This window comes from Pantherophis guttatus, chromosome 1 (assembly GCF_059756535.1).
Source record: "Pantherophis guttatus breed Tessera chromosome 1, ASM5975653v1, whole genome shotgun sequence".
In the NCBI taxonomy this organism is placed as follows: Eukaryota; Metazoa; Chordata; class Lepidosauria; order Squamata; family Colubridae; genus Pantherophis; species Pantherophis guttatus.
Window position 1 is genome coordinate 2,017,878 of NC_142063.1, and position 25,971 is coordinate 2,043,848.

The 25,971-nt window shown below is 50.9% G+C and overlaps 1 protein-coding gene across 2 annotated transcripts; it reads left to right on the forward strand.

The window, feature by feature from the left end:
- Positions 1–957: 957 nt before the first annotated feature.
- Positions 958–24,706, forward strand: MLLT1 (MLLT1 super elongation complex subunit). 2 transcript variants are annotated; one of them, XM_060686948.2, is made up of 12 exons: positions 958–1,245; positions 5,352–5,532; positions 6,833–6,915; positions 8,350–8,493; positions 11,099–11,224; positions 13,761–14,342; positions 15,680–15,767; positions 16,380–16,491; positions 17,961–18,060; positions 19,509–19,580; positions 20,321–20,392; positions 22,444–24,706. In XM_060686948.2, exons 1-12 carry the CDS (start codon positions 1,234–1,236, stop codon positions 22,570–22,572), a joined length of 1,701 nt encoding a protein of 566 aa, XP_060542931.1. In that variant the 5' UTR covers positions 958–1,233; the 3' UTR covers positions 22,573–24,706. The 2 variants fall into 2 exon arrangements, with proteins under 2 accessions (XP_060542931.1, XP_087748831.1); XM_087892705.1 differs by lacking the exon at positions 11,099–11,224 and having other exon boundaries at positions 963–1,245.
- The last annotated feature ends 1,265 nt before the right edge of the window (positions 24,707–25,971 follow it).

A 25,971-nucleotide genomic window follows, 5' to 3' on the forward strand; every position in this document is an offset into this window, starting at 1 on the left:
ATGTCAATGAACCATCCTTTTTTCTTATTTTTTTTAAAAATATTTTTCTTATTATTATTACTATTATTATTATTATTTAAATAATTCAAGGCAGGAAACATACTTAAATATACGTAGTCCCCAACTTTTCATTTAGTGACTGTTCAAGGTTACAACGGCCCTGAAAAACGTGACTTACGACGGCCTTTTCCCACGGCCCTTGCTGCATCCCTTCCTGCCAGGTGATCAGAATTCAGACGCTTGGCGAACGGCTCGTACTTAACGACGGCCGCGATTCTCCCGGTGTGTGTATGTGTGTCACGCCGATTCCTCTTTTGCGACCTTTGATGAACAAAGTCAAGGGGGAAGATTCACTTCACCACCGTTTTAAGAACAGCGATTCACTTAATGACGGCGGCGAGAAAGATCGTAAAACGGGGTGGAACCCACCGAAGTGTCTCCCTTCGCAACGTAAACGTTGGGCTTCCGTTGTGGTCGTAACAGGAGGACTCCCCGCTACTGTTTCCCACACAACAGCCCTGTGAGGTGGGCTGGGCCGATTGGTTTATTCATTTATTTATTTATTCAATTTATATATCAGATCGGTTGAGGCCGATCTCTTCGCTGCCCAGTTGAAACCCCACATGATAAACGTTAGAGGGGAGAAATCGTCTCTCCACCCCAAACTGCTGCTCTCTGAGGGCCTCCGCTCCATCTTCTGCCCCTCTGGTAGGGGAAGCTCCTCTCCGCGCATCCGCGACCAAAGGCGCCTCAATGAGGACTAGCCGCCTTCGGGGTCTCTTCCCTCTCTTGCAGCGCTCCGCCGTCTCCCTGGCAACGCGGCCCCCGCGCTCCCATTGGCCCTCCGGCGGGCGCCGCTATTCCCGCCCTCTCCGCGGCGCTCCCATTGGCGGGGACGGCGAGGCGCCGAGGCGAGCGCTCCCATTGGCCGGGCCGGCCGCTCGTCTCCGGGGCGGAGGGGAGGGAGGGGGTTCCGGTTCCGGTGTGGAGGCGGCAGGAGCAGCAGCAGCAGCAGAAGCAGCGCTGGCGGCCAAGCGAGCGTCGGAGGGGGCCGGGCCCAGCGCGGCGAGGACCACACGCCAGGCCCGCTCCCGCTCCCGCCCGGCAGGCAGCCCGCCATGAGGAGGCGGCGGCGGGAGCAGCAGCAGCAGCACCAGCCGCCCCTCGAGCCCTGAAGGCAGCCGAGCCCCGTAGGCCCCAACCCGCCTGGGGGGGAGCCGGCCCGGCCCAGCCATGGACAACCAGGTGAGGAGGAGGAGGAGCCCCCCTCCCTCCCTCCCAGGAAGGGGGCGGGGCCGGCCCTCATTGGGCGCGCGGCGGCCACGCCCACACCCTGTGGAAAGGGGCGGGGTTTGGGCAGCGAGCCACGAGGCTGGCCACGCCCACGGAGGTCCTCATGCAGCCCCCCCCACCACCACCTCCCCCTTCCTGCCTTTTGTTCCTGGGTGGGGGAGGGGCGGGTGTGAGGTGAGTGGGGTGCCCTCCCCTTTGAAAGGGGGAGGGGAGGGGGAAAACCACCTGCCCAGGAGGGAGGGAGGGGAGGAGCCTGCCCACCTGAAGGGGCGTGGCTTCCTCAAGGCAGGGGAAGCATGGGTAGGATAGGGTGATGATAGGCTGTAATAAGAGTAGAATGTAGAATATGCTGGAAGGGACCTTGGAGGCCTTCTAGTCCAGCCCCCTGCTCAAGGGGATAGAGGGGAGCAGAGGTTGACACCCCCACCCCCATATTGCTGGAAGCTTCCTCTCCCGCCCTGCCCCCACCCTGGGATGCAGGCAGCATGCAAAACCCTCCCCACCCCAGTCTGGGGGGGGGGGCTTTCTCCATGGAACCAGTCCCTGGTGCCCAAAAGGTGGGGGGGGGTCACTGGTCTAGAGAAAAGAAGGACGAGGGAGGACATGATAGCAGGATTCCAGTATTTGAGGGGCTGCCCCAAAGAATAGGGGGGTCAAATTATTCTCCAAAAGCACCGGAAGGCAGGAGAAGAAGCGACGGATGGAAACTAACCAAGGAGAGAAGCAACCTGGAATTAAGGAGAAACTTCCTGACAGTGAGGACACTTAACCAGTGGAACTGCCTGCCACCAGAAGTTGTGGGTGCTTCACCACCGGAGGTTTTTAAGAAGAGGCTGGACAGGCACCTGTCTGAAATGGGAGAGGGTCTCCTGCTTGAGCAGGGGGCTGGACTAGGAGACCTCTGAGGTCCCTTCCAGCTCTATTCTGATTGATTGATTGATTGATTGATTGATTGATTGATTGATTGATTGATTGATATAGGGAGTCTTCGATTAACAAGCACAATGGACCCCCAAAATTTATGTTGTTAAGTGGGACATTGGTTAAGTGAGTTTTGCCCTATTTTACATTTCTTGCCACATTAAGTCAATCGCTGCAGTTGATAAGTTACTAACCTGGCCGTTAAGTGGATCTGGCTTCCCCTGTTAACTTTGCGGTTCAGAAGGTCGCAAAAGGGGATCACCTGATCCCGGGATGCAGCCAAGGTCGTAAACATGAACCAGTGGCCAAGCGTCTGAATTTTGATCCGGTAATCCTGGGGATGGCTGTGAAAAGCCGCCCTAAGTCACATTTTTCAGCACCGCTGTAACTTTGAAGGGTCACGAAACGAACTGTTGTTAAATCGAGGACTACCTGTAGTAGGACCACGCTGACTTAACTGCCACAGTTGTTGGGTGAGTCCCGTGCGGTTGCAGCTGCCCACACTTGTGGGGTCGCCATTTGCGATCTCCCGTCGGCTTCCGCATGGGTCACTGCTGTGTGTCATGGAAATTCCACGCTGGGTAACGCTACAATGGCTGCAACTACAAGTTGTCGTTCCTCGTTCAGTGTGGTACCTTCCAGCGGTCACTAAACAAGGGGTCGTCACCAAGGACAACCTGTATAGCAAAGGTGGGGAGCAGGCAACTCCGGTAGACATATAAACTATGCACAGTTGCAGTTTGTGCCAGTTTGGTAAGCTGCAAATAATAGCTGGTAAGCAGCCCCGAGTTTACCTATCCTCACAAAGTAGGTTTGCGTATTGCAGGAACATTAAGAGCTTAGAATAACGGAGCTGAACCTTGTAGGTCACCTCGTTCAACCCCCTGCTGAAGCAGAAAACCCTGCACCATTTCAGACAAATGGTGGTCCAGTCTCTTCTTGAAACCCTGCAGTGATGAAGCAGCCACAACTTCTGGTGGCAAGCTGTTCCACGGGTTGATTGTTCTCACTGTCAGGAAGTTTCACCTTTAATTCCAGGTTGAATCTCTCCTTGATCAGTTTCCACCCATTATTCCTTGTCTGGCCTTCGGGTGCTTTGGAAAACAGATTGACCCCCTTCCTCCTCTCTGGGGCAGCCCCTCAAATATTGGAAGATGCTCTCCTGTCTCCCCTGGTCCTTCTCTTCACTAGACCAGCCAGGCCCAGTTCCTGCAACCGTCCATCGCATGTTTTATCCTCCAGTCCTCTCATCATCCTGGTTGCTCTTCTCTGCACTCTTTCCAGAGTCTCAACCTCTTTTTTTATAGTGTGACGAAAACTGGAAACTGTATTCTAGGTGTGGCTTTCCTAAGGCTTTATAGAGTGGTCTTAGTCCCTCCCTTGATCTTGATTGTATCCCTCTGTTAATGCATTTTAGGATTGCCTTGGCTTTTTTGGCTGCCACCACACACAGCTCCGGCTCATGTTTTAAGTGTCTGTCCAGTAGGACTGCAGCCCAGCCCAAGACAAGGAACGATGGTAATTGGGGGAGAGAGAGATGAGCCTTCCGGTTAAGGTAGAAGAGAAGTTATTTAGTTATGTATCGATTGGATTTGTGCCATTCCTTCCAACTTTTGCACCCAGGGCATCTTGATCTGCAAAAGGAGGGAAAGGTTGCATCAACATTCAAACTCTGAGCATTCTTTGGGTATGTAAGGTAGATATTGATAAAAGTTGAAGCATAGGATCTAACTCTTTGTCGGACACCCAAAGCTAGAACTTGGGGGGTCCAAAAAGCCCATATTGGTGGGCCTACAGCAAAAGGCCCAGCATGGATATTAAAGTCAGCTGTGTAGTCACTGGGACCCCTCCTCCCTCTTTTTTTAACCGTTCCACCAATATTTGTGCCAGAAGACCTCTCAACAGTTGTGCAACATCTGTTCTCACCCTGCTACGTGCCTGGACCGCTTTTGAGTTGAGTTCGTATCTTCCACCTGACAGCTGAGTGTTGGCTTAATGTCAGTTTATCCTCTTGCCCCACCACAGATAATCCTCGTGGGCACAATTGAGCGCGCAACATTTTGGTTGCCAAGCCAGACGGTGCTTAAGTGAGTTTGTCCCATGTAACGACCTCTCTTGCCCCAGTTATTAAGTGAGTTGCTGCCGATGTTCAGTTAGTAAAACGGTGGTGAAGCGAATCTGAACTGTCGCAAAAGGTGGTCGCGTGAATTCTGCAACCTTCCTAAACATGAATCTGTTTGGGTGCTATGAACAGTCCCTAAGCATAAGGCCTCCTTGTGTTTCTCCACAGGCCATCCGCTCCTAAGCGCTATTTTTGATTAGCTGCTTTTAGGCACCTACTTTCTCAGGTGAGGAAATGGTTTAGCCGCTGGGGCCTTAAAAGGCTGCAAAGGGCCCTCCTGAGGCTATCTGCTCTGGGCTAATCCCTTCGTTCCCGCAGACTCGTGGTAACGTATCCCAAAAGTGGCAGGAAAGACTTAACAACTGAAGAGGCAGAATGGGGGGTCCTGTGGGTTTGTTGTTGTTGTTTTGAGCTGCTTTGCTGTGCCCTTTCCCCACCCCCACCCCACCCCCTTACGGCTAGAGCAGCTAAGAAAACACAAGGTACACCTTTGCCTCCCAACCATGTGTGTGTGTGTTTGTAAATATCGCCCTATATTTGTACGGCAAGTCCTAATTCACAGTTGTGGAAGAGGGTTAAGCCTACAGACCTTGGATCTGTCATCTGGACAGAGAGGGCCGTTTGCTGGAAGCTTGACCTGTAGTTTGTGCGTGAGAAAATAACGTGCGGTACGCTTTTTAATCTTTCCAATAATTGAGTGTGGGGCACAGATCCTGACTGTTAGTTCTAAAATCAGTTTTGCTAAATTAACGTCCTTCAGGTAAGCTGTCACCTGAGCTGCCGAGTTCCCAGCCAGTTGGGAAAAGCTGGTTTTAAACAAAGGAATTAAATCGTTTCTGATCTTTCCTGAACTATATAAACAGTTGGTGTGACTTTTTTTTTTCTTTTTAAAGAAGTCACTGTTGCAGTTCCCAGCTATATCTAACAGTCAAGGTATGTTTGTTTGCCTCCCTCCCTCCCTCCCTCTCTTCCTTTGCCCTTCCCCCCCCTCCCCTATCACCTTCCCCCTTCCTAGTGTACAGTCCAGGTGAAGTTGGAGCTCGGACACCGCGCCCAGCTGCGCAAGAAGCCCACCACCGAGGGGTTCACGCACGACTGGATGGTCTTTGTACGAGGGCCGGAGCAGTTTGAGATTCAGCACTTCGTGGAGAGGGTCGTCTTCCGTCTCCATCAGAGCTTCCCAAAACCGAAACGTGGTGAGTGAGCGAGCGAGTGGGCGTGGCGCGTCCCAAGAGGCAACCTAGAAGTAAGGAGACATTTTCTGACCGTGGGAGCAATCAACCCATGGAACAGAAGTTGCCTTCAGAAGTTGTGGGAGCTTCATCCCTGGAAGCTGTCAAGAAGAGACGGGACTGCCACCTGTCAGAAATGGGGTAGGGTCTCCTGCTTGGGCGGGGGGTTGGACTAGATGACCCACAAGGTCCCTTCCAACTCTGTTCATCTAATCTCTTGAGGAGGAGGAGGAGGAGGAGGAGGAGGAAGAAGGAGAAGAAATGTTGCTTCTCATCCAAGAAGCTTCCTCGGTTGTGACCGGATGGTGGGAGATGCAAAGAGATGTTCTGACAGGTTGGGAAGGGGCAAGAGAGACCCAGCTCAGACGCCCGAGGGTATGAGGGGGATGCCCAAGAGGCCCGGGGTGGGGGGAGGGTTGTGTGAGCCAGCAAAGGGAGATGCAAGAAGGGGGACGCAGGTTGGAGACGGGATGCGAGGGCTTTGGGTGGCATGGGTTGGGCAAGGGGCCCCAGCGGGTGAGCAAGAGGCCTGGTTCGGAGACAACACAAAGGGGTCGGGGGAAAAGGTGTGTGAGGGGTAGGGAGGGTTGCAAATGTCTGTGAGTGGCCAGCGTGACACAAGCACAGAGGGACTGGGAGGGAGGGACGGATGGGTGGGTGGGAGAGGACTACCCTTGTGAGCTTTCCTGCCAGCTTCTCCATTGACTTTCTGGGGAAGCCAGCAGGGAAACTTGCAAACGGGGATCGCTCGATTCCAGGGCAATGCAACCGGCAACCGGTCATGGCTACAAAGCGGTTAACATGCACCCAGCTCGCGATTTCCGTTGTTAATTGGGTCGTTGGTTCAGTGAGTTTTGCCCCCATTTTACGACCTTTCTCGCCAGAGTCATTAAGGGAAACTAGCTCTCCCCCTCTCCCCCTTGACTTTGCTTGTCAGAAGGTCACGAAAATGAGGACGGCTCGTCCTTGGGACCCTGCAACTGTCATAAGTATGAGCCGGTTGCCAAGAGTCAGAATTTGGGTCACGTGACCACGGGGATGCTGCAAGGGTCATACGTTGTGGGAAACGGTCTCCAGTCACTTTTTTCAGGGCCGTTGTCACTTCGGTCACTAAACGAGCTGTCCGGTATTGCCTGTAGATCACATTATGGGCACATTATCCCACCGTTTTGATTCTCCTCCCTGCCGTTTGCCTGGTTTACATGGTCCTGTTGGGGGGGTTTGCTAATGCTCCTTTTTGCTTCCCCCCCCCCCATACACACAGTTTGCAAAGAGCCCCCTTACAAAGTGGAGGAGTCTGGCTACGCGGGGTTCATCATGCCCATTGAGGTCTACTTCAAGAATAAGGTATCGTTTTATTTTCTTCCTCCTCCCTGCATTTCATCTCCTGGCCAACCCCAGGAACTAATTTCACCTTCCTGTTTTACATTTACATACAGTTTTATATTCATATCTCGCCTTCTAAATCCGAGGCAAAGTATGGATGGGCAGAAAATCTGCTCTTTTTCCTAAGACAGTAATGAGTAATGCGTGTTTAGGCATTCCAGCTCTTATCTAGCCCTGCCTCTGCAGATCATTCTGGAAGGAGATTGGATCCTTCCTTCCTTTCTCACCCCAAATTCATTACCTTCTGTTTTCTCCCTGCCTTTCATTTCCTTCTGGCCAACCCCGGGAACCAATTTCACCTTCCGAGTCAAGTTACGGATGAAGAGAAAACTTTGCTCTTCTCCTAAAACCATAATGAGTAGGGTGTTTTCCCCCAAAATAAGACCCAACCGGAAAATAAGCCCTAGCATGATTTTTTCAGGATGCTCGTAATATAAGCCCTACCCCAAAAAATAACCCCCACTTAAGATCGTCAGCCAGACGGACGCATTTAGTACCGTACTTCCCCGAAAATTAGACCTACCCAGAAAATAAGTCCTAATATGTGTCTTTTGCAGCAAAAATTAATATAAGGTCCGGTCTTATTTTCGGGGAAACGGGGGTATGTATGTTTAGTTCATTCCAGCTCTGATCGATTCCACCTGTGCTGATCATTCTGGAAGGAGATAGTAACAAAGTGTAATATTGGGTTTTAATTGGATTGTTTTAAATTGTGGGCCAAAGCTGTATAATTCTTTTAATTGATTTTAAATTTTGTATTGGTATGTTTTTTATCCTTGGCTGTGCACCGCCTTGAGTCCAATAGGAGAAGGGCGGTATATAAATTGAATTAATAATAATAATAATAATAATAATAACAACAACAACAACAACAACAACAACAACAACAACAACAACAACAACATCCTTTCTTCTTTCTCACCCCAAATTAATTAATGTCCCTCTGGGAAAATAGATGAGCCTTTCACCTCAAAGCTCATGTCCAAAACGTTTTGGGCAAATTAGTTAAAAAAAAAACCAAAAACCGGTGCCATTTTGAAGGCTGTTTCTACCACCAACCATGGCATGGTGACAGCTAAGGTGACACCAGGGCTGCTCCTGTACGAATCGGCCAATGCAGGATTTTGCCATCTTGTAGCCAAGATTTTGTTGATATATCCGAATGCTCCCATCCTGTACTTCGACCCTGCTTTGAATGTTTACAGGGCCTCCTCCACCCCCAGAAGGATTTGCCAACAATGTGGTGGAGTTTGGAGTGAATTTTTCCGGGTACGCTCCGTTCTTCTCGTTCGGCTGTTTTAGCTGCCCAAACACAGGAGAGCTGTCGAAATTGCAGGATAGAGACTCGTGCAATCGGTTTCAGTCTCTGAGATCTTTTTCCCTCTGCTTTCACAGGAGGAACCGAAGAAAGTGTGTTTTACCTATGATCTTTTCCTAAACCTGGAAGGAAACCCCCCGGTGAACCATTTGCGCTGCGAGAAGCTCACCTTTAATAACCCCACCAAGGAATTCCGTCACAAACTCATCAAAGCCGGAGGGGTGAGTAATGAAGGGAGGCAGCCCCTTCCTAGGGACCAGGAGAACGAAAACTGTCTAGTGGTTCTTTTTTCTGTTTGTCGTGTTCTCTGGCCATGGCATCTGGGAGAGAATGTGATTGACTCTCTCCATCTGGCTTTTTTCCTACAGGAGATTAAGTGATTGCTTCTCCAGGCAGCTTAAAGAAATGTTGGACGTTTTAAATTTGGTTCGGTCTGAGTAGGACCATTACTTCGTGATTGCTGTTTTTAATGTCATTCGATTTGCTTGGTTTTCATTCTCTTAAAATTCACACACTGTTCTTGGGTTAGTCTTGGTGGTAGCAAAGCGGTTGAAAAAAAATCAGTAAATCAAAAAGTATACTCAGAAATTAATTTAAAAAGTATGGTGATGGGTTTTTGCTTTTTGATATTGGTTCTTTGAGACTAGACTAGAAAAGATGTGGGAAAAACATCGTTCCTTTCACTCTTTGTAACAGTACTAGAGCTAGGACTCACACAGGTGGTCCTCGATTTAACGGGATCACGTGACCCCAGGACACTGCGTCCGTCATAAATACGAGTCAGTTGCCAAGGGTTTGGATTTTGATGGGAATGCTGCAGTGGTCCCAAGTGTGAAAAATGGTCATAGTGCCGTTGTCACTTGGAATGGTCCCTAAAATGAAGCGTTGTAAGTTGAGGACTACCTGTGAAATGGACGAGATAATGAGTGAACGCTTTAAACTCCAGCAGAGGATAATATTTGTAGCTCAAGAGTTGAAATGAGGGCATCCTTGGTACTTGGTGGTTTCCTTGCAGCCGTTTTGTGACCAAAAAGGTGCTGTCCCAAAGGTGCTTTTTTTTTTCAAGAGGCCACTGGACTTCCTGGTTTTTCTTTGAAGACATTTCGCTTCTCATCCGAGAAGCTTCTTCAGAGCTGAAGTCCAGTTGCCTCTTGAAAAAAAAAGCCCCTTTGGGAGAACCAGGACCTGGATGGCTAAGAATCTCCATGGATGTTTTCAGGGCTATTGCTCCCTTCAGCACTGAAGATGTTGCTTAGTCGACTAAAGGAACATCTGCAGGAAAACAACCAAGCACAGAGGACTGCACTATCTTCTCTTCCTCCTCCTCCTCCTCCTCTTCTCAAACCCCACTTCCTTCTAGCACTGATGACGTTCCCTAGTTGGGTAATCAAACATCAAGGACCCCTCACTCTAAACTCCTCCAGAATGCCGAGAAAGTCCATCTTAACTCTTCCAAAGCCTACTGGTGGCTACTTGGTGTGGTGGAACATAGCCTGGAGTCCCAGAAAGGCCGGGGGTGGGTGGGGGGGGTTACTTCTCTGAGGGCAAAGAGGCAGTGGATTGTCTGGAAGGCTGGATGAAAGTCAGAAGAGCCCCTCCCTGAGACTTCACCAAGTCGCCTCCTTCCGTGTCCAGATCAGCCTTCAAGCTGCCAGAAGGAAGCCGCCTTCTTGGCTTTGTCGTTGGCCCCAAAATAAGACATGATCGGTACATGTTCGTTTGGTACGATTAATGATTGGTAACTATAATCTATGTCACTTGCTGTTCGTATGTACAATGACAGCTTCTGCACCAGAGGCAAATTCCTTCAAAGAATTCGGTTCCGTTCCCTGGTAGTAGCCGAAATACCAGCAGATACCAGGGCTCTGGGTCTCTCCACATCCACCCAGTGTGATGTTATCCGCGAAGAGCTTCTCCTTCAGCATCTTGGCTTTACATTGAGGCACTCCCACTTTCAACCTATTCAGGGTTCTCCAAGTAGTATAAGGGAGGTCAGATCCTTCAGCCGTATCCTCCTTAAATGTCGTCCCTCGCTCAGTGGTCTCCTTCCTCCATCTTTTCATTCAGTTTTGTTCTTGTGTCCTCGCAAGAGTGTTGGTTCTTGCCAGAAGGCCATCCCTCAATCTGAGTCCGGCGGGCTTGGGGCCCATTGTCCGTTCAGAGGACATTGAGAGTCGTCGCCTCGCTTCATTCTCTCGGCCTCTGCCGCTACTTCTGTCCCGACCTTGAGTGGGGCCGGAGGAGATGTTTTCTCTTAATGCTCACAGCATATATCTATAGTTATGCAAGTGGTTGGTTTAGCCTGGCAAGATTCTGCCTATAAGATGAACAGCAACGAAGAATAGAATAGGAATAGGAATGGAATGGAATGGAATAGAAACAGAGTTGGAAGGGACCTTGGAGGTCTTCTAGTCCAACCCCCTGCTTAGGCAGGAAACCCTACACCACATCAGTCAAATGGTTGTCCAACCTCTTCTTAAAAGCTTCCAGTGTTGGAGCATTTACAATTTCTGCAGGCAAATTGTTCCACTGATTGATTGTTCTCACTGTCAGGAGGTTTCTCCTTAATTCCAGGTTGCTTCTCCTTGATGAGTTTCCACCCGTTGCTTCTTGCCCTGCCCTCAGGGGCTTTGGAGAATAGCTACTCCGGAGTAACTCCGGAGTAACTCTTGTGTGTCTTTTTTGACTGGCTGGCTGGGGAATTCTGGGAGTTGAAGTCCACGAGTTTTCAAGTGGCCAGATTTGGGGAGACGCCCCTGATCTAGGCTCTTGCCTGATGAGAAGCAGAGGTAGAATTTCCAAGATTGATCATCGATTTCTCCCCAGGTGATGGTCATGCCGGAAGGTGCAGAAACGGTCTCCAGGCCGAGTCCTGACTACCCCATGCTTCCAACCATCCCTCTCTCGGCCTTCTCTGATCCTAAGAAGTCCAAACCATCTCATGGGTCAAAGGTGAGTCACTTTGGAATGCAGGTAGTCCTCGATGTACGATCGTAATTGAGCCCCAAATGCCTGTGGTTGGCGGAAAGACTTGTGAAGTGAGTTTTGCCCTTGTTTTACAACTTTCCTTGCCATAGTTGTTAAGTGAGTCACTGCAGCTGTTAATGTTAGTATCGTATAACGTGGTTGTTACGGGAGTCTGGCTTCCCCCTTGGTCAGAAGGTCGCAAAAGGGGATCACGTGACCCTGGCACACTGCAGCCGTCACAAGTACGAATCCGTCGCCAAGCATCTGAATTCTGAACATGTGACCCCGGGGATGCTGCCATGGTCACACGTGTGAAAAACCATCATGTCACTTTTCTCAGTCTCGTCGTAACTTGGAACGGTCACTAAATGAAAAATATTAACAGAGGCACATAGGTGTATAAACAATGTTTTTCAGCCAAAAAAAAAAGGAAAATTGGAAATCATAATCCTAAAATATATCCATAAAATATGATGGTTGTGGAGATTCTCAGTCCTCCAGGTGGTGATTGTCCTGAAGGGGCTTTTCTTTTCTTTTTTTTGCAAGAGAAAACTGGATTCTCTTTCTTTTTCTCGGAAGACGTTTCCCTTCTCATCCAAGAAGCTTCTTCAGCTCTCAGAGCGAAACGTCCTCCGAGAAAAAGAAAGAGAATCCAGTTGGGGAGGGAAACCCCCCCCCCACACACACACCCCTTTGGCCCTTGGAATGGTTCTTTCTTGAAAATAGCTTCTAATGAACACCAGAATGTCCATTTAATTAGTCACATCGTATCCCAAAGAGAAGAGAGTTCCGGAAACTGCTTTGGTGGGGAAGGAGAGAGAAAATTGCAGGGAAACCACAGTTCTGGCTGTTTTCTTGCAATTAGAAAAGGTCCTGACGTGGGAAACCGATCCAGTTTTTTACTCTCGTTCCAAAGTGCAGAATGAAACAGTCGGCACCAATTTCTGAACAGTCTGAGTCGTTCAACACCGTTAGTTGAGCAGGAGGTGGCATCTATTTCATTTGGTGACAACGGCGCTACATTGCCAAAGATGACTTACCGTTTTTCACACTTACAGCTGTTGCAAGCATCCCTAAGGTCTCGCGATCAAAATTTCCGACGGTCGGCAACTGGTTCACATTTACGACGGTTGCAGTGTCTCAGGCGGGCGGGGGGAGTGTGTCACGTGATTCCCCTTTTGCAACCTTCCGAGACAAGCAGAGTCCACCGGGAAGCCAGATTGCCTTAACAACCGTGTTACTAGCTTACTAACTGCAGGGTTTCGCTTAACAGCTGTGGCTAGAAAGGTCATAAAATGGGACGGAACTCGCTTAACGGTCTTGCTTACTTAGCGGCAGAAATTTTGGGCTCAATTGGGGGTCGTAACTCAAGAACTACCTATATTAGAGCAAAATTGCCTTTACGAGGCAATTCAAGGTGCGTGCTGTGTTTCCCACTGGTGTAAGCTGGTGTTTTAGTTGCTACTCATAAAAACAGGCCTTCTCCACGCCAAGGTGATTCTGTAAGTCATGATTTAGTCTTTCTGAAAGAGCCTTTCTCGGCCCACCCAGGAACCCTACAAAGTTTTTGTTTTCTCCCCAAAGTTAACCACTGTTGATGTGATTTTGTGCCCTTGGAGGAATTGGGTATGTCTAGTTTAATGGGAAGAGGGGCTGGGGAGACATGATGGCAGCCTTCCAATATTTGAGGGGCTGCCATAAAGAAAAGGGAGTTAAGCTATTCTCCAAAGCACCTGAAGGCAGGACACAAGAAGCAACAGGTGGAAACTAATCCAGAGATTATAGACTGGGTGAAACCAGGCTTAATAGCAGTGACTGTGAGAGGGATCTTGGAGTCTTAGTGGACAAAAAGTTAAACATGAGCCAGCCGTGTGCAGCAGCAGCCAAAAAAGCCAACACAATCCTAAATTGCATTAACAGAGAGAGGAATACAATCACGGGAGGTACTAATTCCACTCTATAAAGCCTTAGGAAGGCCACGCCTAGAGTCCTGCATCCAGTTTTGGTCACCACACTATAAAAAAGAGGTTGAGAGACTAGAAAGAGTGCAGAGAAGAGCAATAAAGAGGATTAGGGGACTGGAGGATAAAACATGCGAGGAACGGTTGCAGGAACTGGGCATGGCTGGTCTAGGGAAGAGAAGGACCAGGGGAGACAGGAGAGCATCTTCCAATATTTGAGGGGCTGCCACAGAGAGGAGGAAGGGGGTCAACCTGTTTTCCAAGGCACCTGAAGGCCAGACAAGGAATAATGGATGGAAACTGATCAAGGAGAGATTCAACCTAGAAATAAGGAGAAATTTTTCCGACCGTGAGAGCCATCAACCCGTGGATCAGAAGTTGCCTTCAGAAGTTGTGGGAACTTCATCCCCGGAAGCCTTCAAGAAGAGACTGGACTGCCATCGGTCAGAAACGGTGTAGGGTCTCCTGCTTGAGTGGAGGGGGTGGGGGTTGGACTAGTTGACCTACCAGGTCCCTTCCAACTCTGTTATTCTGTTATTTCTTTTTCCTCTGATATCTAGGAGGTGAGCAAAGAGGGGGGCAAACTCTCCAAGCCCCACAAAGTCACCCGTGAGCATCGCGAGAGGCCCCGGAAAGACTCGGAGAGCAAAGGCTCGTCTCGAGACCCAGAACGGGAAGCCGGCAAGGCCGCCAAGGAGCCCTCCAAGAAACACGCCACCGAGAACAAAGGGCCGAAGGAGGAGAAGCCCCTCCCCAAGGCCGCTCTCAAGGAGGCCAAGCTGGCCCTGAAGGAGCACAAGCTGGAGAACGCCTCGCCCAAAGGGGCGCCCCCGGCCCCCGAAGGGAAGTCCTCGGCCAAGCGGCCCCTGACGGTGGAGTCGCCCAAGCCCATGGCCAAGAAGCTGAAGAAGAACAGCTCCAAGGGAGCCAAGACCGTCCCCACCAACACCCACCGTCCCACCAACACCACCACCTCCTCCTCTTCCTCCTACGCGGAGAAGAAGCTGCCCAAGGAGAAGGTGCCCAGCGCCAAAGCCGAGAAGCCCAAGCCGGAGAGCGAAGCCAAGGCCATCAAGAAGCCCGTGGAGGTGACCGTGGCCGAGGAGTCCAACTCGGAAGACGAGGCCTCGCTCAAGTCCGAGGTGAGGGCCGGCCCAGCCCACTCGCTCGGCTGCCCATTTGTGGCTTGTTTTTTTGCCCAGGACAATCGAGGAGTCCTTGACTTAACAAACAGTCCGTTTAGTGACTATTCAGCACTGCACTCGCACTGAGAAAAGGGGCAGGCGACCCACATTTAGGATGGTCGCCGACATCCCTGGGGGTGTCGTGTGGTCCCTCTTTTGCGACCGCCTGACAAGCAAAGTCCAAGGTGGGGGGGGGAGGGGAGAAAGCCAGATTTGCTTCCTTTCCTGTGTGATAAGCTGAACAATTTCAGGGATTGGCTGAAGAAACATGGTGAGGGAAGTTTGTACAAATGGGACCAAATTCACTTAGCGACACAAATGTTGGGCTCGATTCTGGTTATAAGTCGAGGACTACCTTGAATATATATACAGATATACAGATATATATACAGATAGATAGATAGATAGATAGATAGATAGATAGATAGATAGATAGATAGATAGATAGATAGATAGATAGATATATTGCTAGAAAGAAAAACTTCATGTACTGGTAGGATTTTAGCTAAGGTTTTAAAGGACCTTGCAGAGTGCTCTGTAAGGATTTTTGGAAGATTTTAAGCTAGGATTTTAACCAGAATTTTAAACATTTTAACTAACTTATTTAACATGATGCGGGAAAACACCCGAGATTTTAATTTTTTGCATATACACACTCGCAAAAACTTAAGACATATAGATATAGATATAGATATAGATATAGATATATTCTGAGGTTTTCGCAGGTATTTGTATGTAGGTCTTTGGTTATTCGGGTTTTCTCCCGCGTAAAATTAGAAGTGTCTTGGCAACGTTTCGACGAAGTCTCATTCATCATCTTCAGGCTGGCGTTTTCGGCTTCGTGCTTCTAGGAGCTTCTAGGAGTTAAAAGGAAGAAACAGCTGCAATCACACACATTGCCCCTAGAAGCACGAAGCCGAAAACACCAGCCTGAAGATGACGAATGAGACTTCGTCGAAACGTCGCCAAGACACTTCCAATTTTACGCGGGAGAAAACCCGAATAACCAAAGACCTACATATATAATATATTTTAACTGCATACTGCCCAGAGTCACTGACTGACATGGTTGGCGACAGAAAATGAATGAATGGGTGGATGGATGGATAGGTGAGTGGACAGATGGATGGATGAGTGGATGAGTAGATCGATGGGTGAGTGGATGGATGGAGGGATGAATGAGTGGGTGGGAGGTTGAATGAATGATTGATCCGAGAAGGAAGGGAAGAGGCAGGGGGCTCTCTATTTTATTGACATTCTTCTCTCTCCTTCTTCCTTTTCTGGGGGCGGCAAAGTCTGCCGTATCCAGTCCTTCCAACTCCAGTTCCAGTTCCGACTCCAGCTCCGACTCGGATTTCGAGCCGTCTCAGAACCACAGTCAAGGTGCGTGGCCTTCGGTCGCTTGCCCCGTCCCCCGAACTCTGGCTTTGGACGAAGCCTTGGTGCCAGGCGGCTGTCGGTCTGAGCAGCCTCCCCACACCCAGCCCAGCCACCGCTGAATGCCCAGCCTCTGTCCTGCAGCCGACGGCCTGGTCCTCCTGGGCAGCCATTGGGCACCTTGACCTCTTAGGTCAGAATCTCTCGACCGTGGCAACTTTAAGAGGGGTGGACTTCAACTCCCAGAATCCCCCAGCCAGGAAGGGGAATTAAGCCCACCTTAAGCAGATGGGTACATAGTGAACCTGGCGGAGTAACGGGCCATCCCAGGGCCCCCTCCCCAAAGATTGCTCCCAGGGCCACGCTGTGCATCAGCCAAAAGTTTCCAAACGGACTTCAAGGGTGGCCCCGTGAACAGCGAAGGTCCGCCAGCATTGTCGCCAGGCCGCCTCGCCAGGGGACGCGAGGATGCAAAGGCAGCCAGGTCACCTGCACCCAACCCCTTAGAAGGCCCGAACTCAGACTGCCCCGCGCCTGACCCGGTTCCTCCCAGCCCCGAACCCGTGCCCCTTCTCCAGCTCCCCGTTTTTTGTAATCGGCTGGGCTTCCTGCTTGCAGGGCCACTGCGTACCATGGTGGAGCACCTGCAGTCGGAAGAATCGGACGAGGACGACAGCTCCTCCGGAGAAGAGGTGGCCGTGAAGTCCACCCCCATCAGCAGAGAGGCCAGGTGAGAGCGGGAACGCTGCCCCCACGCCCTCCCTCCCCCCCTTCTTCTTCTTTTCCTCCCAACTCGCCTCTGTTCCTCTCTGCAACCCTTTAGGATCAGGAAGGCGAAAGAAAGCAGAGACGAGGAAGCTGCCCTTTCTGAACCTTTTCTTTTTTCTTTTTTTTTGATAGATACATAGATAATCTTTATTGTCAAGTGCGCACAGTGATACACATTAAAAATGAAGTTGTGTTGCCTGCTCTCAAAAGTGTATACATACATAACATGCAAAAGGAATGGAATAAGAGGAGTAGGAATAGAATAGAATAGAATAGAATAGAATAGAATAGAATAGAATAGAATAGAATAGAATAGAATAGAATAGAATAGAATAGAATAGAATAGAATAGAATAGAATAGAGAATGGGAAGAGGGGAAGGGGAGAGAGAGGAAGAGAAGAGAGAAAGAGAAGAGAATATAGGAATAGAATAGAAAAGAATAGAATAGAGGAATGAATAGAATAGAATAGAGAATGGGAAGAAAGGAAGAAGGGAAGAGGAGAAGGGGAGAGAGAGGAAGAGAAGAGAGAAGGAGAAGAGATATACGGGTTGTCAGCGTTGCAACGCTGGCATAGAACATGCGAAAGATAAACTCTGAAACTTTTGCCTGCTAAATCCCTTTGAAGCCCGGTTGTCATGGAAATGAGGGGAGGGGGCACATTCCTGGGAAATGACGAGGAAAAGAAGTCTGAAGAATGACTTGGAAGACAGCCAATGAGAAGCAGAGATTTGGGGATTGGAAAGGGAGGGATTGGGAGGCAAAAGGTCAGTCTTGTCCGTGTGGAGTCATGATCCGGTGGCTGAGCTCAATTAAAGAAAGATTTCCTTAAAGATTGGCAGTTTGGAAATTCATTTAATTTTGAGATAGCACCGCAGTCTGACACGGATAGGATAGGATAGAATGGGAAGAGGAGAGAAATAGAAGAGAATATAGGAATAGAGTAGAGTAGAGTAGAACAGAACAGAACAGAACAGAACAGAATAGAATAGAATAGAATAGAATATGGGAAGAAAGGAAGAAGGGAAGAGGGGAAGGGGAGAGAAAGAGGAAGAGAAGAGAAAGAGAAGAGATATACGGATTGGATAGGATAGGATAGGATAGGATAGGATAGGATAGAATGGGAAGAGGAGAGAAAGAGAAGAGAATATAGGAATAGAATAGAATAGGAATAGGAATAGGAATAGGAATAAGGAGAGGACAGGATAGAAATAGAAATAGAAATAGAAATAAATAGAAAAAGAAAAAGAAGAGAAGAAGAGGAATAGAACGGAACAGAACCTTGGAGGTCTTCTAGTCCAGCCTCCTGTTCAAGCAGGAGAACCTCTCTTATAGATATGACCTCCGCCTGCCTTTCTCTCCTCCTTGGTGTGGGGCTCTACCTCCCCCACTGCCCCAACTTCTCCCCTAATTCCCAGCCCTCCCTTTTTCAGGCTCAGCCACAGCGACAGCGATACCGACAACAGCGCCGACTCCTGCCTGCCGAGTCGAGATACGCCACCCAGGCAGAAGGGGCCCTCCGCTAACAATAAGGTCAGCAGCATCCTTCCGCTACGAAGCCCGGCGGCCTCCAGCCCTGGGAAATCAGCTCAGCTGTGCCGGCCCCCCCTCCCCCTCTGCTGCCGTCACAGGGGAGGGTTGGAGGGCACAAACACCCACCCACCAATTGCCCAGACAGGGGACGGGGGCTCGTTGGAGCCAGGGTGCGTGAAAAGACCTGCCCCCTCCTAACGTGCTTCTAGAACTTTGAATTAAGTTGGGAAGACGGTGGGGAGTCCGCCCTGCTGCTCCCTGGAACCGGCTCAGAGGAAAAGCCATCAGCCCAAAGATTAGGGGGCTCTTCCCCAGCTAGAAATGGAATTGGACAACTCACCACAGCCGTCTTGCCGTGGCCAATTCGCCACCGGAGAGTTCCAGACACGGGAGAACTCCCTGTCACTCTTTCTTTCTTGATTTCCATTGGCCAAACTGGAAATAATGTCCAGCCATTGTAACTTTGAACGGTCGCTAAACAAACCGCCGTATGTCGAGGAGTGCCTGCACCAATTTTTATGCGGGAGGGGAGGTTCTTCATTCCTGATCCTGTTGCCAGATGGAGCCGGATGAGGCTGGCTTTCAGGGCTCGAATCACAACCGCTTGCTTAGCGACCGATGGAAGTCACAACGACGTTGAAAAAAAAGTGACTTATGACCGGTTTTTCGCACTTACGACCGTCGTAGCCTCCCCACGGTCACGGGATCTAAATCGGGACGCTTGGTAACCAGTTCATACTTACAATAGTCACAGTGGGATCCCCTTTTGTGATCTTTTTTGACGAGCATAGCCAAGTGGGGGGGAGCTGGATTCCCTTAAGACCCTCCGGGATTCGCCTCACTGCGACCAAGGAAGGTCGTAAAACAGGACAGGACTCCCGTAACAAAATGTCCTTTGTTTAGCAGTGGAAATTCTGGGCTCAGTTGTGGTCGTTAAGTCGAGGACTGCCTGTACAGGTAGTAGTCCTCAACGTATCGACCAGAATTGAGCCCAAAATTTCTTTTGCTAAGCCAAACTGTCGTTAAGTGAGTTTTGCCTCGTTTTACGACTTTCCTTGCAGTGGTTAAGCCAATGGCTGCCATTGATAAGTTAGTCACCCGGTTGTTAAGTGAATCCGGCTTTTCCCCCATCGACTTTTGCTTGTCAGAAGGTCGCAAAAGGGGATCTCGTGACCCCCCCCCCCCCCCCGCCCTCAGGGACTCTACACCCATCATAAATACGAGCCAATTCAAATATGATCACGTAACCACCGTGATGCCGCAGCCACGGTCGTAAGTGCGAAATGCGGTCACGACGTCCCTTTTTTTTCCCCCCCTCAACACCGTTGGGACTTGAAACGGTCACTAAATGAATGGACACTAAGCAGAGGGCTACCTGTGTTTGGTGCATGGCTGTTGGGAAACGAAATCTGCCCTTTTTCCGATTCTTCGTCCGCTTTCTCTCTCAGGTGTCTGGCAGGAAAAGTCCAGAGTCCTGCAATAAACCGGAGAAGATCTTGAAGAAAGGGACTTACGACAAGGTACGTCCACCCAAAATGGGGGGGGGGGAACCAGAGACAGGTGGGCTCCTTTGCAGCTCACCTGTCTCGGAGGCTGTTTTGGGCACAGAGGGGCATCTCTTCGCCCCGGCAGCTTCTTCCCGGAGGTTTTCCTGCGCTCACTCCTGCCTGATGCCAATTGGCTAAGGACCATGCCAGTCAGTCTCCAAGCAGGGGGGGGGGGATCTGGCGGAGGCGGGCTGTTCCCCATTTGCCGTGATGCAGAAGCAATGCAGCCTAGCGGAAAAGGGGGACCGGCCGTGGCAAGCCAAAGGAATCACAGGGTCGGTCCTCGGCTTAACGGCTGCGCGGTCGGGACTTCCGCGGCTAAGCGGACCGCGATCTTTGAGTGGGCGCCGGGCCCGGTTTTCCAAGCTTTCATTCCGTTGCGACAGTTCAGCAAACGGCGTGGCCGTTAACCGAATCGCGCAGTCGTTAAGTGAATCCGATACCCTCCTCTCCCCCCCATTCACTTTGCTTGTCAGAAAGGATGTAAATGGCCATCGTGTCGCACACACACGCACACACATGAGAGAGACACCGCTTGCCAGTGTCCGAATTTTGATCCCATGACTTCTGCACTGGTCATAAGCGCGAGGATGGGTCATAATTCCCTTTTTTTAGCACCGTTACAATGTTGGTCCTTAAACGAATGGCCGGTAAGTTGACGAACTAACTAATCTGGTCTTCCTAACCCCCTCCCTTTATTCCCCCCCCCCCAGGCCTACACGGATGAGTTGGTGGAGCTTCACCGGCGGCTGATGGCTTTACGAGAACGCAACGTGCTGCAGCAGGTGAGAAGCGGGTCAGGGGGCTCTGCCAGGTGAGGGAGGGGAGGGCCGTTTCTCGGCTTTGCAGATCTGGCGGTCTTGATGTGACACAGCCCTGTCAATCGGGGAGGGGGGGGGATACATTTTCAGAATGGCCTGGACCAGTGGGTGCAGACAGGGTCCCAAAAGCAGATCCCTGGTGGCCCAGGTGTCAGAATGCAGCATGGCAGGCTAACTCACTGCCCACTGCCGGCAGTTTGATCCTGACTGGCTCAAGGTTGACTCCGCTTTCCGTTCTTCCGAGGTCACTAAATAAGGATCCAGATAGTTGGGGGCAACCGGCTATCTCTGTAACCCGCTTAGCATTAGCAATATAGCTTAGACTTATATACCGCTTCACAGTGCTCTACAGCCCTCTCTAAGCGGTTTACAGAGTCAGTGAATTGCCCCTAGCAATCTGGGTCCTCCTTTTACCCACCTCGGGAAAGGACGGAAGGCTGAGTCAACCTTGAGTCGGTCAAGGATCGAACTACTGGCTGTGTGGGCAGAGTTTTTGCCTGCAGTGCTGCGATGCAACCACTGTGCCACCAGGGGTCATTAGAGAGCCTGCCAAGCATTTAGGAAGCGGCATAGGAGTGGAAGCGTCACTGCTGTGGCTATTAAAGTGATCGCTGCACAATTTGAAGTCACGTCGTCCTTCCATAATTACATTATATTCCATTGTCCTAATAATGCTCCAAAGAGATTAAAAACCAAGGCAAAGGCTGCTATGGAGAGCAGGAAGGGGGGGAAAGCAGGCAGTCCCGGGACGTCTTGCGGCCTAATCCCAGAATGATGCCACCCTTGCCCACGGGGAGGCCAAACACCGGCAGGAAAACCAATTCGTATTTAGAATCCGCGCTAGGAAGGGGCCCTTCAGGTCATCTAGTCCAGCCCCCTGCTCCCTTCAGGATCCTGTCAGACTTCGTTGCTATCTCAAAATAAATGAATTTCCAAACTGCCAATTTTTAAGGAAATCTTTTCTTTAATTGAGCACAGCCACCGGATCATGACTCGATGCAGACAAGACTGACCTTTGCCCCCCAATCCCTCCCTTTCCGATCCCCAAATCTCTGCTTCTCATTGGCTATCTTCCAAGCCATTCTCCAGACTTCTTGTCTCGTCATTTCCCAGGAATGTCCCCCCTCCTCATTTCCACGACAACCCGGCTTCAAAGGGATTTAGCAGGCAAAAGTTCAGAGCTTATCTCTCTCTCTCCTCTGCTCTCTATGCCAGCGTTGAAGCACTGACAGATCCTGTGACGCATGACCTGCAGCCTCCCAGGATTCCTTGGACCAGCAGAAACTGGGAATTCCAGGAAACTGGGAGGCAGGCGATGAATTGGTGCCCCCCCTCAGCCCACTTCAGAGGGTGACGCCCACAATTCAGAGCGATTAATTTTCCAAATTCAAAATGGGTTCAGGGAGGAGAGGAGGCGGCTGCACGCCAGTCTGAATTTTACCCTGTTGCGTTAGGGCCTCCTGTATGTGGTCCTCGACTTATGACCACAATTGAGCCCCAGATTTTTGCCAGAAGGTCGCAAAAGGGGATCGTGTGACCCGGGGACACTGCGACCGTCATAAATATGAACCGGTTGCCAAGCGTCCAATTTGGATCGCGTGATCAGAACGGGGAGGCTGCGGCAATCAGGAGTACTAATAAAGGAGAATATTTGTAGCTCAGGGTTGGCCTGAGGGGTCCTGGGTGCTTTCTGAGGTTTTCTTGCAGACGTTTCATGACCCGACTAGGTAACATCAGTGCTAGTGATGATGACCGTGATGACAACAAACTAGCACTGATGATGTTACCTAGTTGGGTCATGAAACGTCTGAGAGAAAACAGCCCAGCACCCTTCGCCATCATCCCAAGTGTGAAAAATCATTCACAAGTCAGCTTTTTGGGGGCCGTTTTCACTAGGAATGGTCGCTAAACGAACCTTCGTAAAGCCAGGGCTACCTCTGAACATGTCCGGGGGGAGGGGGAGTCTTAATGCGAGTGCCTTCCTCCTCCTCCTCCTCTTCCTCCTCCCATCCCAGATCGTGAACCTCATTGAAGAGACGGGGCACTTCAACGTCACCAACACGACCTTCGACTTCGACCTCTTCTCCTTGGACGAGACCACCGTCCGCAAGCTGCAGAGCTACCTGGAGGCGGTGGCCACGTGACCCTCGGCCTCGGGAGCAGGACCCACCCGCTTCTCTTCGGTCTCTCTGGGATTAGGAAAGGGGACCCCCCACCCCCGGACTACGGCCGCTGCCTTACTCTCTCCTTTCACCCGAAGCACTGCCTTAGGGATCAGCCACGCGCTAGGAAGACCCTGCCGCTGCCACCGCTGCCCCTGACTCGGTTTCTCTCCCTTCGGGCTTCAGCTGAGCGCTCGCCTCTGGCCACCGTCCTCTTGCCCCCCCCATCCCACCCCCACCCCCCATTTGCTCTGGAACCACTTGGAGCGAAAGCAGGATTTGATGCCAGCTGGCCACCGTCTTCTCCTTCCAGCCTGGTCGTTTCAGAGCAAGAGAGTTTTGGGGAGGGAGTGTCGTTTTCAGATATAGCTCAGCCTGGAATGGACGCAGCGCTTACTTCCGTTGGACTTGCAGCCACTTCCACCAGGGTGGGTGCGTGTGGATGATCTGTGCCGGCACCTGCCCTCCACGGTCACCGGTCGGCTCAACGTTGGCCTTCCTGCAGCCATTATCGGCGGCCGGAGACTTCTGCCCTGCCAGCTGCCATGGGTCAAGGAGCCAGCTACCCCGCTGGATGTGCCCGTGTGGTGCGCTCGGACCGGGCAGAGTCTGGCACACCGAGGTTCTTCGGCAAAAGATTTCCGGCCCTCGCGCGGCTGAAGACGCTTCCCTCGAGTCTTTTAAGGCGCCGCGGTTCTTGGTTCCCGGTTTGTTCCAGTTTTTGATCGGCTTGGACCGTAAGGACGACCTTAATTGTACGCTGTCTGTTTTCCACGCATACCTACAGATAACCCGGTCGCTATCTGTACGTATGTACCTATAATGTATTTACGGTGTAAAAAAAAGAAAGAAAGAAAGAAAGAAAAGGCCCCAACAGGCCTTGAGGTCTCAAAAGAGGGTTAGGGCGGAGGGCACGTTTGAAAGGCTTTTTTAAGATTTCTTTTTTTAAAAAAAAGGAAAAGGTGAAATAGGGCTTCGGGCTGCCTTCTGTCGGTTTGTTCAAAAGGGCGGGTTTTTTTAGCGTTTTAGAAGCGGGAGGGGGGGAGTTGGGCCAAAGGCTCCCGGGGCCTTTCGTGCCGAGCGACAGACTCCCTCTGGGCTGCGTTTGTCGGTTTGTTCGTTTTTTCAATTCGCCATCAGTGTTCAAGGAAAGTGTTGGTTTTTTTTTTTTTTTTTTTTTTTTGGGCCGAAATTGCCCTCCGGTGTGCGTTGGTTGAGAGAAACCTCGTCCGCTCCGGGCTCCGCACCAGGGAAAGAGGCCATCAGTCATGAAAACTTACGGGGGGTTTTTTTTTCCCCTTTCTTCCTTTGGAAAATGCTCCTTTTGCGATTCCCCAGGGTTTGCGAAAACGATTCTGATCTTCTCGGACAACCCATGGGAATATTTGTAAATATTCCTCGGAGTCCTCCCCCCCCCTCCCCTTTTAGCATGTAGAGACGCGAGGAGGCGTCTGCAGGAAAGTTTTGTGTGATGCCTTCTGGGAACGAAGCCCCCTCCCCTCTCTCCTTCCCAGTCTGGGGGCGGGAGCTCCACCTTCGGCCGAAGATTACCGGCTTGTGTACCGGGGCAGAAAATACTGCCGGCGGCTAATATTTTGTATTTCGCTCTTTCTCAAGTTGCTCTTTCCTTTCGGGGGGGAATTGTCCCCCGCTTCCGGATCATTCTTCCCCATCGCTTCCCTAAAAGACTGACGTGGCAATAAGCCGATCCGAGTGAGGTCATGTTGACCCTGTTCCGTGGTGAAAACTCCCCCCCCCCTTTTATTTTATTTTTTATTTTTGCTGTCTCTTTGTGTACACAATGTTGTTTGCAAAGGTTTTCGAGATGTTGCCCTGACATTTGGCAACGCCTCAAGCCAGGTGGAGATTTCCCAATTTGGCCAGCGAACAAAGCCTGGGCACGGCCAAACGGGCCAAAAACGAACCGGGCAGAAGCCCAGACCGCTTTCTCGGTGGCATCCCACGGGGCTGCCACGCTCTGCTCGACGAGCAACACTACTGCTGGGGCCAGCCCTTCCCCCCCCCGATCTGCTTGCAACCGCTGTAAAAATGGGTCCCTCCCAAAGCAAGGGCTGATCCGCCCCCCAAATCCCCCCATTTCGTTACAATCCCCCCACCCCACCCCCGTAGCTTTGAAGCTGCTTGGAAGAGAAAGAGGCTCCCGGGTGCTTCCAGAGGGCTGGGTCCCTGGCGCTTGGCTGGGAAGGTCAGAAGGGCTGGGGTGGGGGGAAGAGGGGAAGGGTCCTCCTGAATTAATGCTCTGAACATCCCTGCCATTAAAGGGGAGGGGTCTCTTCCGCTGGAAGAAGGCCTCTGGAGAGCTGGCTTTGGAGACAGATTTCATCCTCGGGGTCACCATTTGTGTTTGTAGGTCCCCAAATTCCTTAGTTTCTCTACCTGACCAAAGCTGGATGCTTCGTGGTGGGGTGAGAGCGCCTGGCTGGTTGGCTGGCTGACCAGAGGACCCTCTCTTCTTCCCCCCTTCCCTGGCAGACGATTCTCTCTTAGGCGCGGCCGTGTTTGTGGGTGTGATGTGATTGTCTCGTGCGTCGTCTCCTCTGCCCCTTCGGGCTTCCTGCTTTCAGCTTCCTCCCATCCGATGCTCGGGTAGACAACGCCCGTCCCGCTCTTCCGTAAGGTGGGGAAATTCAAGAGCGTTTCCACCAAGGTTGCAGAGGGTTGGTTTCGCCTCTGGGAAAAAAAATCACCGAAGAACTGGAAAGGTGGTCCAGTCCTCCAAGATTTGGCATTTTGGTAAAATCTTGGAAAACCTCAAGTTTCTGGGAGGGAGGCGCGAAAATTTTCCAATTCCAGCGCTGTTTTCCTCTCCCCTCTGGTTTCCCTTTTGCTTTCCTTGTTTCCGAAGGAAATTTGCGTCTCTGTACAGACCACAGCGCAATTTTTGTGTGGATCGTATTTCAGATATTAATTCCGGACCGTGTTGAGTGCTGAGAGTGGGCAAGTGGCAACTTCCTAATCCAGGCCAAGGATCCCCCCAAGCATGGCAACTTTTAAGACGCGTGGACTTCAACTCCCACGATTCCACACCTCTTATAAAGTTGCCCAGTTCACTTCCCCTGCCGGTTTGGGCTAGTCTGGAAGCCGCCAAGCGAAGCAGTGCAAAAATCGAGGGGCCTCGGAAGCCACCTCTCTGCTCCCAGGGATTTAATCAGAGGGGGGGGCACAACTCAAAACACATCGGGGGCATTTCATTGGGGTGGGTGGGCTTCTCCTGGCACATTGTCCTCTCGAAGCAAAAGTGGACTTTGTGCTTTGGGTCAACCGATCTTGGCGATCAGCCCTTGCAAACGTGGCATGGCCAGCCTTCCTCTTTTTTGCCCGTCGCCGAAATAAATAATTGACAAAAAAATGGGTGATTTC